This window comes from Bombyx mandarina, chromosome 12, assembly GCF_030267445.1.
Source record: "Bombyx mandarina strain Sakado chromosome 12, ASM3026744v2".
In the NCBI taxonomy this organism is placed as follows: domain Eukaryota; kingdom Metazoa; phylum Arthropoda; class Insecta; order Lepidoptera; family Bombycidae; genus Bombyx; species Bombyx mandarina.
Window position 1 is genome coordinate 16,511,202 of NC_143219.1, and position 16,799 is coordinate 16,528,000.

The window sequence follows — 16,799 nt, forward strand, 5'->3', positions numbered from 1 at the left end:
CTGTTGTCTTGCAGGAAGACATCTGGCTGGACGTGACGGAGGAGTCCATGTACCGCAGCCCGCCGCTGCTGGCGCTCCTCCCGCGCTGCCTCCGCGACGTGCCCCTGGCGCATAACATCACGCTCATCATCAGGAGGATCGTCGATAAGGTAGCACCGAGCCTTCCTTTCTTCTTTTAATTATTTTAATATTTTGCTGTGTTTGCTTTGTGTATTATTGTTTACTCAAATGCAATGGAAATCCATTTTCATGTCAAAATTTAGTATAGAAAAGTTTTAAATAATAACTATGGATAGTAAATCACTTGAGTAGTCAGTGCAGTGGGAAGCAACTAGTGCGGGACCGCCACCACGTCCCGCATCAATAAAGCTGAAACTGACCTTTTTCTGTCGCAGGCATCTATTAAACTAATAAGCGAAGTGGCCGTAGTGGAGGTGGTGGTGCGCAGCATCAGAGACGTGGGGATGATGAGCGAGCCCGAGTTCGAGGGTCGGGAGCTGTTGCTGGGCGACCTGCACGAGATACTCAACAGGATCGCCGTCAAGGTCCTGGACAACGTACACCTCAGCGCGCAGGTACCCCCAGGGCAGCTCGCACGCCTCACCGCAAACTTGGGATTCTGCAGTTGCTTTATTATTTATGTATTTATTATAATTCCTCTTGTACAAGTTCCCGCAACAGTGCGGATAGGTTCTCTCTGTGCCACAGCGGGCCCACGCGCACGGGGCGGCGGGCGGGTTTTTTTTGTGAATTTTTACGAAGCGCCAAAGCGTCAATGTCCATAGTAACATACTTAGTAAATAAATTGTTATAACGTACGTGAGTGACGTGCGGTTGACGCAAAGCAACAAGTGTCAACACTTTCCGTGTATACACAGTGTCGGTGACGTCACACACAGTCGCAGCGGTATACGTGACAGCACCGCCCCGCGCCGCGTCACGTCACATCAGTCTCGCTGCGATCTAATTTCATTTAATTCGTCCCCACTGAGAAGTTTCAAACTAAGCAACGTAATTTCATCTCGTGTCAATCATTTTTCATACAATACAGAGTATGAGAGAAAATATAAGACTTGGCTTGAGGGTCTCGATACATGCCATAAAAAAGCAAGTGTTGACTGGACCGCTGTGCACGTGCGAGTGTCGCCGGATCGCATCAGGCACCGCCCTCTGTTGCAGCCGATCATAGATATGCACCACCTGCTGAGATTCGCCGAGGGCGATGGCGCGGCGGAGGGCGCAGGGCGGCGGCGGGCGCTGCGGGACGCGCAGGTGTCGCTGTACGGTGCCCAGCTGGACCGCCTGCAGCACCTGCTGCACCAGCCGCACCACCACAAGCACGCCAACTACTTCGCTAACGGTAGGCGCGCTCCAGCCGCGGTGCTGTTAGCAGTCTATGGGCGGAGGTTACCGGTGACGGTTCATGCTTCAGTGCTGACGTCGGCGGTGTCCCTGGGCGACAGCACGTCCCGCACGGAGCTGGCAGCGCGTCACCAGGCCACCGTGCTCCGCGCCGTCAACTTCCTGCTGCAGCAGACGCCGCGGGAAGCCGCGCCGCAGGAGCTGGTGCTGTTCGAGAGGTTGTTGGCTACGTTACTGCTGGGTCAGTGTAGCGACAGTGTCGTACTCAGCGTTTTTCATTCTTTTCAAAGATTTTTCTAAATGATCATATTCATATACCTTCTGTTGATATTGTACATCAGCGGTGAGCGAGAGCGGGCGCACGCGTCGCTGGGCGGGCGGCGCGGGGGGCGAGTGGGGGGCGGCGCTGCACGAGCTGGTGTGCTGGGCGGCGGCCCCGCTGGCGCCGGCGCGGGCGCTGCAGCCGGCCCTGCTCCGCCAGCTGTACTGCACGCCGCTGCCGCTCGTCACGCCGCCGGACCCGCACGCCATGAGGAAGGTGAGCCGCCGAACACTCGAGCGGAACGTCTAAGTTCATCTAATTAGTAGCATTGTAATATCGAACATACCAGCTTTGGTCAGGAGAATCACTGAAAACAATATTATAAAATAATAGGTCTTACTTATGAACATGCCGCTGAAACGTGATGTATGTGTGCTGCCGGTACTATATAACATGGACATTCACATGGACTTATATTTTCAAGCTGTCATTTGATTATTGATTAGTGTTTTGTTTCAACTACATTTGTATATTTTTCATCATTACGGATACGATAAAAATTCACGTAATTATGGGATACGAGTTCCATCATCAGTCATATGGGTCATCATATTGGTTAGATCCTGGTTCGGGACTTAGACAATGGTCTGAACGAACACTTAGCTCTAAAAAGACATGGTCACTGTTTAGTTGCGTAGAGTCGGCTGAGTGGCTAAAGATGTGTGAGGTCTAGCGTTATCGTGATGAAAAACCACACCCCTTCTGTTCATTAATTCCAGCCGCTTTCTCTCAACTTCTGGCTTTAATCTCATCAGTTGTTCGCAGTAGAGTTCAGAATCGATGGTCCTGCCTGGTGGTAACAGTTCATAATGAGTAATGCCTTTCCAAACCCCCCACACACACAGCATCACCTTGTTGCGAGTTAAACCGGGCTTCGTCACAGTCTGTGAAGTCTGACCGGCCTTTGACCACGACCTTTTTCGCACGTTCTTGTTGTACGTGATCCACTTTTGATCACCAGTTATCAGCTTCTTCAAAAATGGTTCTGTTTCATTACGTCGTAATAAAGAATCACAAATGAGTACACGGTTCATTAGGTTCCTTTCAGTGAGCTTTTTTGTGTACCCAGTTTTTTTCAAATGCGCCATAACTATTTTGTGGTCAATTCCCAGTTCTTCAGTTACGTCGTAACTAGTGATATGCCGATCTTGCCCCACTTTTTCAAAAATGGCATCGATTTTATCCGTAATAGGGCGACCAGAGCGACGTGCATGTTTAAACCCAAAATTTCCGGATTGAAAACGCTTAAACCAAATTTGTGCTACTCTCACAGACACTGCACTAGGTCCATAAACATCGAAAATTGTTTTCGCGGCTTGTGTTGCATTTTTACCTTTTTTGTAGTAAAATTTTAAAATGTATCGAATTTTTCATTAGATTCACTCATCTTGACAGTACGAAAAATAAATAAAAATCACGAAATTTTCCTAATTTGAATTTGGAATTATCTTTTTAAAATTTAAACTCTTAATGATACCAAAACCAGCCAGATACAAATAGTATAGGCAAAGAGATTTTATTACAAGTTCATACATACTATAATGCGAAAATACTTTTTCCCCAACCTATTATAATCAAGCAAATATCCTCCAGCTAGCCATATACATTCTGCTGATGCTAAAGCACATCCACGCGGAAGCGGAATCAAGTCCACCAGCAGTAGAATTGGCCATCACGGATTGGGCCCGGGAGTGGGCCGTCAGCATGCAGGCTGGCCTGCCGGACCGCCTCCACTCTGACGGCTTGGCTCTCGAGGCGCACGCCCTGCTGCAGCAAGACGAGGAGCGGTGGGCCAAAGCCGCACAGAGAACGAAACCGGCCATAGCCAAGTTAGTGGTGCACAAGTAGAAATTATTTGTATGAACAACACTAAAATTGAATAGTTTGTGAAGTACATAAGTGAAGTACAGCAACAACCACAAGTACACAATGTCGACATCGCTCATTATACTGTGGAACAGGGCCGTGTTCAGCAAGGAGGCGACAGCGCGTGCCGTGCAGGAGGCCGCCATGAGCACCACGCGCGCCGTCGTGGAGCAACAGAACCACGCGCGCAAACTGTTCATGGAGCACCTGCGCCGCGCCGACGCACAGCGCGCCGCCGCCGCGCGGGCCTGGCGCGCGCTGTGCCGCCAGCACGCGCACGAGCACGGTGCGCACCCCACACTAAATTAATTCATTCACAATTAGTAAAATATATAACATAAATTAGCATCATGAATTTGGTCTGCTCAATAGGTGTCTGGCACGACCCTCGCAGCTACCCGACGTCGTGGCAGCTGGACGACAAGGAGGGTCCGGGTCGGGTGAGGGTCAGGCTCAGGAGGGCACACCTGAACATCCCGCCTAAGTTCTTAAAGCCACAGTTTAGGTACAAAAACGGTAAGCAAAAGTATATATAGTTACTTAGTCTGGCCATAAATACTGTTACAATCTATACTCTATACTAATATTATAAAGAGGAAAGATTTGTTTGTTTGTTTGTTTGTTTCGAATAGGCTCCGAAACTACTGGACCGATTTGAAAAATTATTTTTCCATTAGAAGCCGACATTGTCCCTGATGAACATAGGCTACTTTTTAAAAAAAAATATTTTTGTTTTTTTTGTTTCATGTTTGGTTTAATGTTTCCGAAGCGAAGCGAGGGCGGGTTGCTAATAGAAAATAAAAAAAAATCTATTGCAAATAACATTTATTACTTTTACAGTGTGTTAGTTTAATACATAAATATAAAACAATTTAAAGTATAAAAAGCTTATTCGAAGTGGTCTTCATTGGCTGCAATACAGTCCTTTAAACGTTGAGGCCAGCTATCAATAGAAGCACGCACTCTTTCCATGGGAAAATTTTTCACTGCCAATCGTACGGATTGTTTTAGGGGCTCCAAATTATCATGGCGTTTAGAACAAGCCGTACTCTCTAAAACTGACCATAAATCATAATCCAGCGGATTAAGATCGGGACTAGACGACGGCCAGTCTTCAGCTCTGATGAAGTCGGAAACGTTCGTTTCCAACCAAGACTGCGTAGACCGAACTTTATGACCTGGCGCCGAGTCTTGCTGGAAGGACCATTCTTGATTATTGAACATGGTGTTGTTAAGGGGCTTCACTACCTTCTCAAGAATGGTATTTTGATACACTTGTGCCGATATTTTGATACCTTTTTCACAAAAGTATGGCTCAGTCACTCCTTCATAGCTAACACCCCACCAAATCACCACTGAAGTCGGATAGTGCCCACGTTGCACTCTGTCGACCAATTGGGAAGCTTCCTTAGAGCTTGGAGCATAAATACGGTCATTTTGTTTGTTAAAATGTTGCTCAATTGTAAAAAAATTCTCATCCGTAAACAAAAAAATTCCATGACCTCCCTTTGCGTACCGCTTCAGTAGTTGTTTCGATTTTATCACTCTATTCTCTTTTAAATTATCAGTTAAGAAATGACCAGTACGTCTCTTATAGGCTTTAAGTCCTAAGTCATATTTTAAAATACGCGACATGGTTCTAGGTGCTATCTTCATCTCCCGAGATAAAATCTTTTTCTGTCAGACAGGATTTCTTCGAATTCTTTCCCTTACTGCTTTGACCACATTTTTCGTACACTACGTGGATGGTCAGATCTTTTTCTGTCACAAACAGAGGAGGTCTCATTGCACTTATTAATAGCCCGGTACACAAACATTTTACTAATATCAAGCGTATGGAGAGTTTTAAAAATTGCATTTGGCTCCATACCTACTTTGTGTAATGCAATCACAGCGATTCGGTTCTCTTTATCATCCCACTCCATTTTAATATCGCAAAATATTGTACAATGTACCTAGTCAGGTCATAAATTCTGTCACATATTTAATATAAAATAATTGAAACAAGTTTATTCATTATGTAACCATTCATATACCAAAATGAACTTAACAAAACATAGATTCTTATGACACTAAAGTTTATTCAAAATGACCTCCGTGATTTTGAATACAGGCCTTCAATCTGCGCGGCCAGTCGTCTATCGCAGCACGAACGAGGTCCATGTCAATATCGGCGGCTGCCTTAATCAAGGATGTCTTGAGTGACTCTAAATTGGGATGAGGCTTTGAGCACGCCTTTTCCTCCAAGTGTTGCCATATCTTGTAATCTAACGGATTCAAATCTGGACTGGAGGAGGGCCAGTCTTCGTGCCGGATGAAGTCGATTTCACGCGCTGCCAGCCAGTCTTGTGTGCTCTTCGCTCTATGAGCTGGCGCCGAATCTTGTTGGAATACCCAGTGCCTGTTATTGAACATGGTATGAGAAACAGGTTCCACAAGGTTCGTCAGGACTGTATTTTGATACACAACTGCATTCGTTTTTACACCTTTCTCACAAAAATGTACCTCAGTTAAGCCCGAATAAGAAACTCCCAACCATACCATGAGCGAGGATGGAAAATGACCTCGTTGGACACGCGGAATACGGTTGCTCGCTTCTTCACTACTGTGTGCGTACACCTTATCATTTTGTTTGTTGTAGCTCTCTTCTACGGTAAAAATTTTTTCATCCGAAAAAAGAATTTCCCGATATTTTTTTCCCGCGTTCCGCTTCAACAAAGCGCGGCATCTCTTCAGTCTCAGGTCCATTAGACGAGCATTCAAACGATGTTCTGTTTTTCTTCGATATGCCCGAAGCCCTAAGTCTTCATTTAGCACCCTTTTCACCGTGGTTCTGCTTAACCCCATCTGAAGGGCCAACAGTTTCTGCTTACGTTTGGGATTTCTTTGAATTCGCGCCTTCCCAGCTTTTATCACTGCTGGAGTCCTAACAGACCGAGGGCGACCACTTCCTGACCTGTCATCTACACTAGAGTCTTCATTGTATCGTTTGATGGTAGGATAAACGAATCTTTTGGTTATATTAAAAATTTTCAGTATGTTAAAAATTTGAATTGGCGCGTAACCGCAACGATGCAACGCAATAACTGCAACACGGTCTTCTTTAAGCGTCCACTCCATATTTAAAATTGAGTAAAATTCTAAAAGTATACGTTTTTATTTTCATGAACAATTCGAAATTCGAATTCAATAAACTTTTTTGTGGCCAGCATTCTAAAAGAAAAGTTTTTACTGTGTGACAATACTTATGACCTGACTAGGTATTGGCGCCAAAATGAGAACTCAATGAGCAATCATATAAAAATGACAGATTCCAAATTCAAATGTAATATTTTGTTTATTTTTAATTGTAACAGTATTTATGGCCAGACTAAGTATTGTCTTCTGGTATGTACCAAATTCCTAAATATTATTTATTTCTATAGTAAAATTTATCGACTTTATTTATATAACTAACCTTGGATATTTAATTACCACAATAGAAAAAAAATCGTGTAAATGAATAATTGAGCATGTGGTTCTCACAGAGACAGCCCGCGCGCCGAGTCCGCTGGAGAGCGTGGTGGGGCCGGGCGTGCTGGGCGCGGGCGGGCTGGACGCGGGGCGCGTGCTGCACACGTGCCGCGGCCTGCACGTGTCGGCCGCGCACGAGGCGCCGGGCGAGGTGCTGCTGTCCGCCACGCACGTGCACTTCGTGGCGGACGGCGGCGGTGCGCAGGCCTGGCCGCTGGGCAGCGTGCGCGCGCTGCACACGCGGCGCTGGTGCCTGCAGGAGCGCGCGCTCGAGCTGTTCCTGGACGACGGCCACGCGCACCTGCTGGCCTTCGACGCCGAGGCCGACCGACTCGCCTTCCTCAAGGCGCTCGCCGCCTCCGCCGCGCTGCCCTGCAAGTGCGTCCCCTCTCCTTGCCGACTTTATCTAAGCCTTTACTTTGATCATTGAACATTTCACAAATATTGTGCGAGTCTCACACCCGACAAGCCAGACCGGAGAGTGTAGTTGAGCGACGTGCGCAGGGTGGACGCGGACACGCTGGCGGACGCGATGGCGCAGTGGCGCAGCGGCAGCATCACCAACTGGGAGTACCTGATGCGCCTCAACGGTCTCGGCGGCCGCTCCTACAACGACCTCATGCAGTACCCGGTGCTGCCCTTCGTGCTGGCCGACTACACCTCCAAGATACTAGACCTCGACGACCCGAACACCTTCCGGGACCTCTCCAGGCCGGTGGCCGTGCAGGACAAGAAAAGGGAACATCACTACATCAACACGTATAATGTAAGTCACAAAATAAATTATATTTTCCTCAACCGAAAATCCCGTCCGTGATGTTCTTGGAAACCGTACTGCTGCAGCTCGGACTCAGAGGAACGGCTCTCTTACCTCAGCTAGGCCGCACAATGTCTCTCTGTATGCAATGAAATAATACTGTGCATCACGCAGTGTGCACACTACAGGCGCAGATCAGAAAATCCCAGAGCCCGTCCTCGAGGGCACTAAAAAGCGTGAGTTCCGGAACAGTAGTGAGCCGGGGGCGGCGTCTTACCCTCGGAACGCACCCCGATGACTTTAAAAGTTAAAGATATACCTAATACACAACTCCACCCCTACTGTATGGTTTGTACATACCTAACCAACACGTTGACACACTGTGCGTCATCAATGTGGTCTCAGGTTATTCTATTGCATTCTTGGTGCAGTGCATTTAGCAACACGCACTCGTAAACACGTTACAATCTGTGTTTAACCAACATAATAAAGGTGCTCAAACAACATACTTACTCTTTGGAATTCTACAAACTTCCTCTTGAACCCCAACATCTACTCCCGCTCAGGACCTGAAGGCCGCCCGGCGCGAAGCCTGCAGCTCGCAGCTGTCCCGGCTGCCGCACCACTACGCGTCCCTGTACTCCAACTCGGGCGCCGTGCTGCACTACCTGGTGCGGCTGCCGCCCTTCACCGAGCTGTTCCTCAACTACCAAGGTAAGCCGCCCCCGCCGCTCCGCCTCCACCGCTAGTGTGGTGCTGGTTGTTCACTCGACGCACGGCTGTGTCCGCAGACAACAACTTCGACATGCCGGACCGCACCTTCCACTCGCTGGCGACCACGTGGCGTCTCATCACCAAGGATTCGCCCACTGACGTCAAGGAACTCATACCTGAACTATTTTATCTACCGGAACTTTTTTACAATAACGAAGGTGAGGTTTTTAATGTTTTCAATATTTAAACATTTGGTTCAGAACGACGACAAAATGCACTCGCGTTTACTTGAAGGGTTCAAGTTAAACTGTTTCTCCCTCTGCCCTTTATTCGCCTCCGAGCGAGATGGCTGCCACCGTCAGTCTGTTGTTTCTCAGAAATCCATTTGACGTGCGTCACCTTGTCGCATGAAATTTACAAACGCGTTATCGATTTCCAAATTTTTTTTATATACTTTATTTAAAATGATATCCAAACTGTGTATGGTGCTAGGGCTGAATCTGGGCATACGTCAGTGCGGGGAGGGAATCGACGACGTGGAGCTGCCCCCCTGGGCGGCGGACGCCCGGCTGTTCACGCTGCTGCACCGCCAGGCGCTGGAGGCCGCGCACGTCAGCGAGACCCTGCCGCACTGGATCGACCTGGTGTTCGGGCACAAGCAGACGGGCCCGGCCGCGCTCGACGCCATCAACGTGTTCCCGGCCTGCGTAACTATCGCACTTCTCACTTCTATTCGTTCATTGGTTCATTGCAAACATATCGTTCTGCGCGTCACCGCTATTCAGAATGAGTTTTATTTTGGAGATTTTTCAAATGACGACTGATGATGTGACGCGCAGACTTACTACGGTTTCGACCCCGACGCGCTGGAGGACGAGGTAGACCGCAGCGCGGCCTGCGCCATGGTGCGCACGTACGGACAGGTGCCGCGCCGCCTGCTGCGCCAGCCGCACCCGCACGCCGCGCGCGAGCTGTCCCCGCCCGGCCCCGCGCCGCCCCGCGCCGCGCCGCCCGTGAGCGCGTGCGTGCGGGGCGCGCGCTGGGGGCGCTACTGCGGCTCGCCCGCGCTGGCGCCGCCCGCGCCGCTGGCCCGCCGCCTGCTGCCCGCCGCCTGCACGCTGCTGGCGCTGCCGCACGCGCGCTCCGTCGCCGTCGCCACCCGCGCCACGGCTCTCTTCGCTCTGCACAGTGAGTTCACTCGTTTCGTACAAACTAAATGTAGCCTCGCTTTGTTGTCCACCGCTCGTTCCCGACTATGACAATATGTTTATGGCGCAGCTTAGTGAGTGAGTCACCCCACGCTGTAGTCAGTTTCAGTTTCGGTAAGGACCTAACCGCGGTGTCGTTATTTCCAGATGACTCTGGTAACCTGGGCCTGGCGCTGGCATCGTGGGGTCACTCAGACAACATCGTGCGCATCAAGCGTCGACGCGAACCCCACTTACCGTTGTTACAGTCCTACCCACTGGATCAGGTACGTATTGAACTCAAAACCGACGCCTGCCGGCGATACAATCAGGGCACGGCCGGACACACTCACTCAGCCCAGATGCGTCGTCGCTGTGCGCTACCCATCGATATATTACCACTAGATAACGCCTCACAAACAAAAATCAAACACAAATATGGCATCGACTAACTAATCTGACTATACCATCAAGTGGAGAAAAACGATGTAAAGGTATAATAATTGTAACCTAAACTATGCCTTTTCCCACGGATATAAAGTGAAGTTTATATTGTTTTAACATTCACTTACGACCTTACGCCATGAATGACAGAAAAAGATAGTTTTTTACAATAACTTTTGTTCCAAATTTAACCTTATTTCCTTAAAAATAAAGCAAAAATTTACACGCATAGCATTTTACTTACGCCATTTTAAACTTACGATATTAAGACTTTACTGCTTCGAACAGAGTATTACGGAGTCGCACTTTGTACTTTTTTGTAAGAATATTTTGAGTAATTTATTTTTATTATGTTTTTTTTAATTCATATTCATTCATTTTTTTCAATTTAATTCCTTATGTTTCACAACAAATATTGTATGACTATAGATTATTATTATACCTGAGTTAGCTATATTGTACCTTGTACATCGGTGGGAAAAATGGATAAGAGCTTTTTAAATCACAACAACATAATCCCCATCAAATTGTTTTATTTATTAAATACATGTCAGATTCGGTAAAATGGTCTGCACAAACCACACTGGAGCAATTAGGTTTGAAATAATCGTCGCTTCTTTTTTCTTTTATTACTGACCGCCACTTTTCTCTTTGTACATCATTTTGAGAAAATCTGTAAAAATGTAAAAACAAATTCCAGTTTACAGATTTCACTTCGCCGTCCGTTGTATAGACGTATGTTGCATCCGTATCTAGCGATGCATCGGTGTTCAAATCCCGCAGGCGGGTACCAATTTTTCTAATGAAATACGTACTTAACAAATGTTCACAATTGACTTCCACGGTGAAGGAATAACATCCTGTAATAAAAATCAAACCCGCAAAATAATTTGCGTAATTACTGCTTGTAGGACCTCTTGTGAGTACGCAAGAGTAGGTACCACCACCCCACCTATTTCTGCCATGAAGCAGTAATGCGTTTCGGTTTGAAGGGTGGGGCAGCCGTTGTAACTATACTTGAGACCTTAGAAGTTATATCCCAAGGTGGGTGGCGCAAATGCGCAAATGGCAGCGTAAATACGCTGTAGATGTCTATGCGCTCCAGTATAACCACTTAACACCAGGTGGGCTGTGAGCTCGTCCACCCACCTAAGCAATAAAAAAAAATAAAAATTAGGTGACTCCACTACACTTGTTCTGAAATAGCCCTATTTCATCCTTGTCTCGCATGTAAACGTTATTATGTGTACGAAAGAAATAACTGCGAAGCAAAATAATAGGATTTAATTTCTTGAAGTGCTAATTTGGCAAGGATAACTGATTTATTTCAAATGTTAATCACTATCTAATAGTAAAAATTACAAAACTTACCAAAAATACTAAATTTCATGTTGTTTTCTGTTTGTAAGCGTGTTTTTTTACAACTTTTTACAGCGCATTTTAGCATCGTTCCACTCGACGGTCGACGTGACACTGAAGGCAAAATAGTGATTCATATGAATCTAAGCACTGTTTTGTTAGGTTACTTTTGACGCCTTTACGCGGGATCTAGTGGTAATATATCGATGGCGCTACCACATACAATATAGTGTGTTGGTCTGTACTATTTGACATTTAAAAGGCAAATCTAAGCCGTGTACAAGGAGCGCGGTGTGTCGCAGATAACAGCCGTGTGCAGCACCGTGGCGGGCGCGGGCGGCGCGTGCACGCTGGCGCTGGGCCACGCGTCGGGCCGCGTGCTGTGCGTGCGCGCGGAGGGCGTGCGGGCCCTGCACGCGCACCGCAGCGCCGTGCGGGCCCTGCACGCGGCGCCGCGCCAGGCGCTGCTGCTGTCGGCCGCGGCGGACGGCACCGTGCTGCTCTGGGACCTGCACACGTTAGTATCGCACGAGCCCACGCCGCGTCCGCACCGGACCTCCGTCTGCAGATCTGAACGTTACTATTGCAGGTTGACGTACATCCGAACCCTGCCCAACCGCGACATGCTGCCGGTGACCTTGGCGACGATAAGCGAGACCCTCGGCGACGTGGCCACGGTGCACGAGCTGTCCCCCCGCAGCGCCCCGGCGGACGGCGGGGGGGCGGCCAGGAACATCCCCGAGCCCGACCACGCCGCCGACACTTATGAAAAAGACGCACCGCATAAATACAAGTCCTTGATACGGGTTCACACGTGCAACGGGCGGTTTGTTGGTAAGTGACGCGACATCGCATCGCATCCGCGCCGCACCATCAGATACCTGGCGCTATAGTCTCCCATTTACTCCTAACCTAATTGCATGAAAAAAATCCCGATATTACATTTAAAGCACGACACATTTGTTCGCAATAATGTACCGGGGAAGCATAAGAGAATTGAGTTTGTATTTACTAAGTACCTGCGGGGGAGACCACGTGACACACTGTGTCTTTGGATTATATACTGAAAAAATCTCTTCATTAATAGTTGCACGTTGTATGTTTATTGCTAGGTAGCGTGAAGATATCAGAGCAGGTGACGAGCATCTGCTACTCCACGGCTCCAGAGGGGGTCAGCGTGAACAGTGTGGCGGTAGGGCTGTGGGGCGGGGGGGTGCGGCTGTTCTCGTCCTGGGATCTACAGCCGGTCTGCTCCCTGCCGCCGCTTGTCGCCCAGCTACCGCTGCTCAGGTAACCTTCGCACTATTCTACTACTGCTCACAATACTGTTTGCACTATTAATCACGACATAAAATAAAATACATATAATATATTTTAAAGTTGAAAGTTTTTGTTTTCAGCTTAACGTATAGCAGTGACAACAGCATTCTGTTCGGCTGCTACGGAGACGGCACGGTGGTCGCGTGGGAGAGCGCGCAGGGCAAGCCCGCGCCCGTCCGCATGCACGCCGCCAGCTCGCTCGTCTGACTCTACCGTCACCACCAGGACCGGCGCGGGGGACGGCGCGGGGGACGCGTGGGAGAGCGCGCAGGGCAAGCCCGCGCCCGTCCGCATGCACGCCGCCAGCTCGCTCGTCTGACTCTACCGTCACCACCAGGGCCGGCGCGGGGGACGGCGCGGGGGACGCGTGGGAGAGCGCGCAGGGCAAGCCCGCGCCCGTCCGCATGCACGCCGCCAGCTCGCTCGTCTGACTCTACCGTCACCACCAGGGCCGGCGCGGGGGACGGCGCGGGGGACGCGTGGGAGAGCGCGCAGGGCAAGCCCGCGCCCGTCCGCATGCACGCCGCCAGCTCGCTCGTCTGACTCTACCGTCACCACCAGGGCCGGCGCGGGGACGGCGCGGGGGACGCGTGGGAGAGCGCGCAGGGCAAGCCCGCGCCCGTCCGCATGCACGCCGCCAGCTCGCTCGTCTGACTCTACCGTCACCACCAGGGCCGGCGCGGGGGACGGCGCGGGGGACGCGTGGGAGAGCGCGCAGGGCAAGCCCGCGCCCGTCCGCATGCACGCCGCCAGCTCGCTCGTCTGACTCTACCGTCACCACCAGGGCCGGCGCGGGGGACGGCGCGGGGGACGCGTGGGAGAGCGCGCAGGGCAAGCCCGCGCCCGTCCGCATGCACGCCGCCAGCTCGCTCGTCTGACTCTACCGTCACCACCAGGGCCGGCGCGGGGGACGGCGCGGGGGACGCGTGGGAGAGCGCGCAGGGCAAGCCCGCGCCCGTCCGCATGCACGCCGCCAGCTCGCTCGTCTGACTCTACCGTCACCACCAGGGCCGGCGCGGGGGACGCGTGGGAGAGCGCGCAGGGCAAGCCCGCGCCCGTCCGCATGCACGCCGCCAGCTCGCTCGTCTGACTCTACCGTCACCACCAGGGCCGGCGCGGGGGACGCGTGGGAGAGCGCGCAGGGCAAGCCCGCGCCCGTCCGCATGCACGCCGCCAGCTCGCTCGTCTGACTCTACCGTCACCACCAGGGACGGCGCGGGGGACGCGTGGGAGAGCGCGCAGGGCAAGCCCGCGCCCGTCCGCATGCACGCCGCCAGCTCGCTCGTCTGACTCTACCGTCACCACCAGGGACGGCGCGGGGGACGCGTGGGAGAGCGCGCAGGGCAAGCCCGCGCCCGTCCGCATGCACGCCGCCAGCTCGCTCGTCTGACTCTACCGTCACCACCAGGGCCGGCGCGGGGGACGGCGCGGGGGACACGTGGGAGAGCGCGCAGGGCAAGCCCGCGCCCGTCCGCATGCACGCCGCCAGCTCGCTCGTCTGACTCTACCGTCACCACCAGGGCCGGCGCGGGGGACGGCGCGGGGGACGCGTGGGAGAGCGCGCAGGGCAAGCCCGCGCCCGTCCGCATGCACGCCGCCAGCTCGCTCGTCTGACTCTACCGTCACCACCAGGGACGGCGCGGGGGACGCGTGGGAGAGCGCGCAGGGCAAGCCCGCGCCCGTCCGCATGCACGCCGCCAGCTCGCTCGTCTGACTCTACCGTCACCACCAGGGCCGGCGCGGGGGACGGCGCGGGGGACGGCGCGGGGGACGCGTGGGAGAGCGCGCAGGGCAAGCCCGCGCCCGTCCGCATGCACGCCGCCAGCTCGCTCGTCTGACTCTACCGTCACCACCAGGGCCGGCGCGGGGGACGGCGCGGGGGACGCGTGGGAGAGCGCGCAGGGAAAGCCCGCGCCCGTCCGCATGCACGCCGCCAGCTCGCTCGTCTGACTCTACCGTCACCACCAGGGCCGGCGCGGGGGACGGCGCGGGGGACGCGTGGGAGAGCGCGCAGGGAAAGCCCGCGCCCGTCCGCATGCACGCCGCCAGCTCGCTCGTCTGACTCTACCGTCACCACCAGGGCCGGCGCGGGGGACGGCGCGGGGGACGCGTGGGAGAGCGCGCAGGGAAAGCCCGCGCCCGTCCGCATGCACGCCGCCAGCTCGCTCGTCTGACTCTACCGTCACCACCAGGGCCGGCGCGGGGGACGGCGCGGGGGACGCGTGGGAGAGCGCGCAGGGAAAGCCCGCGCCCGTCCGCATGCACGCCGCCAGCTCGCTCGTCTGACTCTACCGTCACCACCAGGGCCGGCGCGGGGGACGGCGCGGGGGACGCGTGGGAGAGCGCGCAGGGAAAGCCCGCGCCCGTCCGCATGCACGCCGCCAGCTCGCTCGTCTGACTCTACCGTCACCACCAGGGCCGGCGCGGGGGACGCGGGGGCGGCACGGGGGACGCGGGGGACGGTACGGGGGCCGCGCGGGAGAGCGCGCAGGACCTGTCCGCACCGGTCCACATGCTCGCTCGTCTGACCCCTTCCCTGCCTCCTCTCAACGCGCCGTGTGTAGCCCAACGAGTACGGGGCGGTGGGCCCGGGGGACCGGGGCTCGCCAGTAACGATATAAGAACGAACTAATTATTAGTGTGCTCCCCACGTGTTCGGTACGACTGGGAGCTCGTGACTAGCTGCGGTCCCTTTCTGTAAAAATATCAACAATTTTGTCTTCCAGCAAAGATACCAAATAACATTAAGACTGCATGCATATCGCCAGTTCAGTGTATTTTTACAACAATAATAAATAAAAGCAATATAATGGAGTTGTGAAGTGCGGTCCGAACTCGCTGTTTGTAAACTTTAGATGTTATGATACAATTTCTGTGATTCAATATTGTTATGATTACTTACAATTACTACAAGTTGTAATAGAACCGTTCCCAGAGCCGAAATGGGGATAACTGTTACAAATTATCGCAATAATAAAACGTAGTTTAATAAGTGCAACCGCTATTATAAACCTGGATCGATCAATTGCTAGATATGCTTACTAAGCCATACTGCAGAGTATGCGGATGCTCTGTCTCACTCGCACCTGCAGCACTGGACGCGTGCCGTCCCTCTCCCACCTAGGTCAGTCGAAGTGCGCCCGACTCACTCCCACTCCCTATATACTAAGAGTGTTACTATCTGTGATCAGATCGCTGCCGGAAAATTATCATTCATGTCAGTAAAAGTGTAAAACTACCTATCAAATATATGAGTATTAGCTACTGCAATTAGACAAACCCCATAAACTTACAGCTGATAAAAAACCTAATTTTTCATATATTCGGGATATCCGGGAATATTTCCGGAAGCTCATCAGTCATCAGTCACAGATAGTTGAAAGAACGTATTTAGCCTTTTGACTTGTGGCAGCTCAGGGTCATAAATAATGAATCGCTGTACTGACCTATCGCAACGTGACGTCACGCACTCCAGCTGTCGGGTTGCGCTAGTTAGATATGTTTGCGGGCCCAACAAACATGACACTATGAATATTATACAAAAACGTTGTTTTCCTATTAGGTCAAATTGTGCTCGTTTCGGCGAATGCTTCAAATGCAATCTGTATACATACTTGTCTATGGTTCAAGATAACATGTTGCAGCTAAAATCGACCCTCCACGGCAACTCAACTGTAATAAATATAATTTATAAATGACTACATCGAATCAAATGATTGTAGACTATTCCAATTTTTTATCATAAGAAAAAATGTCGATAAAAATTACAATAATTTACAAATAATTTTGATGGGACCTATTTTTTTACAATATTATTATGTTTGTATAAAAGACTGCATTAAATGATATTTCTAAAAAGACCAATAAGTTTTTATTCAGCGACATTTCACAATTTTTTAAGTACATTTCACTATTTGAAAACACTAATCTAATTATAAATAGGATTAATACCTAG

The 16,799-nt window shown here is 51.3% G+C and overlaps 1 protein-coding gene across 1 annotated transcript in view; it reads left to right on the forward strand.

Moving 5' to 3' along the window:
• mv (lysosomal-trafficking regulator mauve) overlaps positions 1 to 13,412 on the forward strand; it is an 80,975-nt gene extending 67,563 nt beyond the window's left edge. The window contains 19 exon segments of the mRNA XM_089732146.1: positions 15 to 149; positions 396 to 575; positions 1,180 to 1,360; positions 1,433 to 1,603; positions 1,704 to 1,900; positions 3,278 to 3,513; positions 3,646 to 3,836; positions 3,923 to 4,066; positions 7,078 to 7,441; positions 7,568 to 7,829; positions 8,387 to 8,534; positions 8,612 to 8,752; positions 9,027 to 9,241; positions 9,374 to 9,722; positions 9,890 to 10,008; positions 11,827 to 12,041; positions 12,114 to 12,358; positions 12,637 to 12,814; positions 12,925 to 13,412. Of these exon segments, the coding sequence (XP_089588272.1) occupies positions 15 to 149; positions 396 to 575; positions 1,180 to 1,360; positions 1,433 to 1,603; positions 1,704 to 1,900; positions 3,278 to 3,513; positions 3,646 to 3,836; positions 3,923 to 4,066; positions 7,078 to 7,441; positions 7,568 to 7,829; positions 8,387 to 8,534; positions 8,612 to 8,752; positions 9,027 to 9,241; positions 9,374 to 9,722; positions 9,890 to 10,008; positions 11,827 to 12,041; positions 12,114 to 12,358; positions 12,637 to 12,814; positions 12,925 to 13,051 (3,798 nt within the window). The 3' untranslated portion in view covers positions 13,052 to 13,412.
• Positions 13,413 to 16,799: the final 3,387 nt, after the last annotated feature.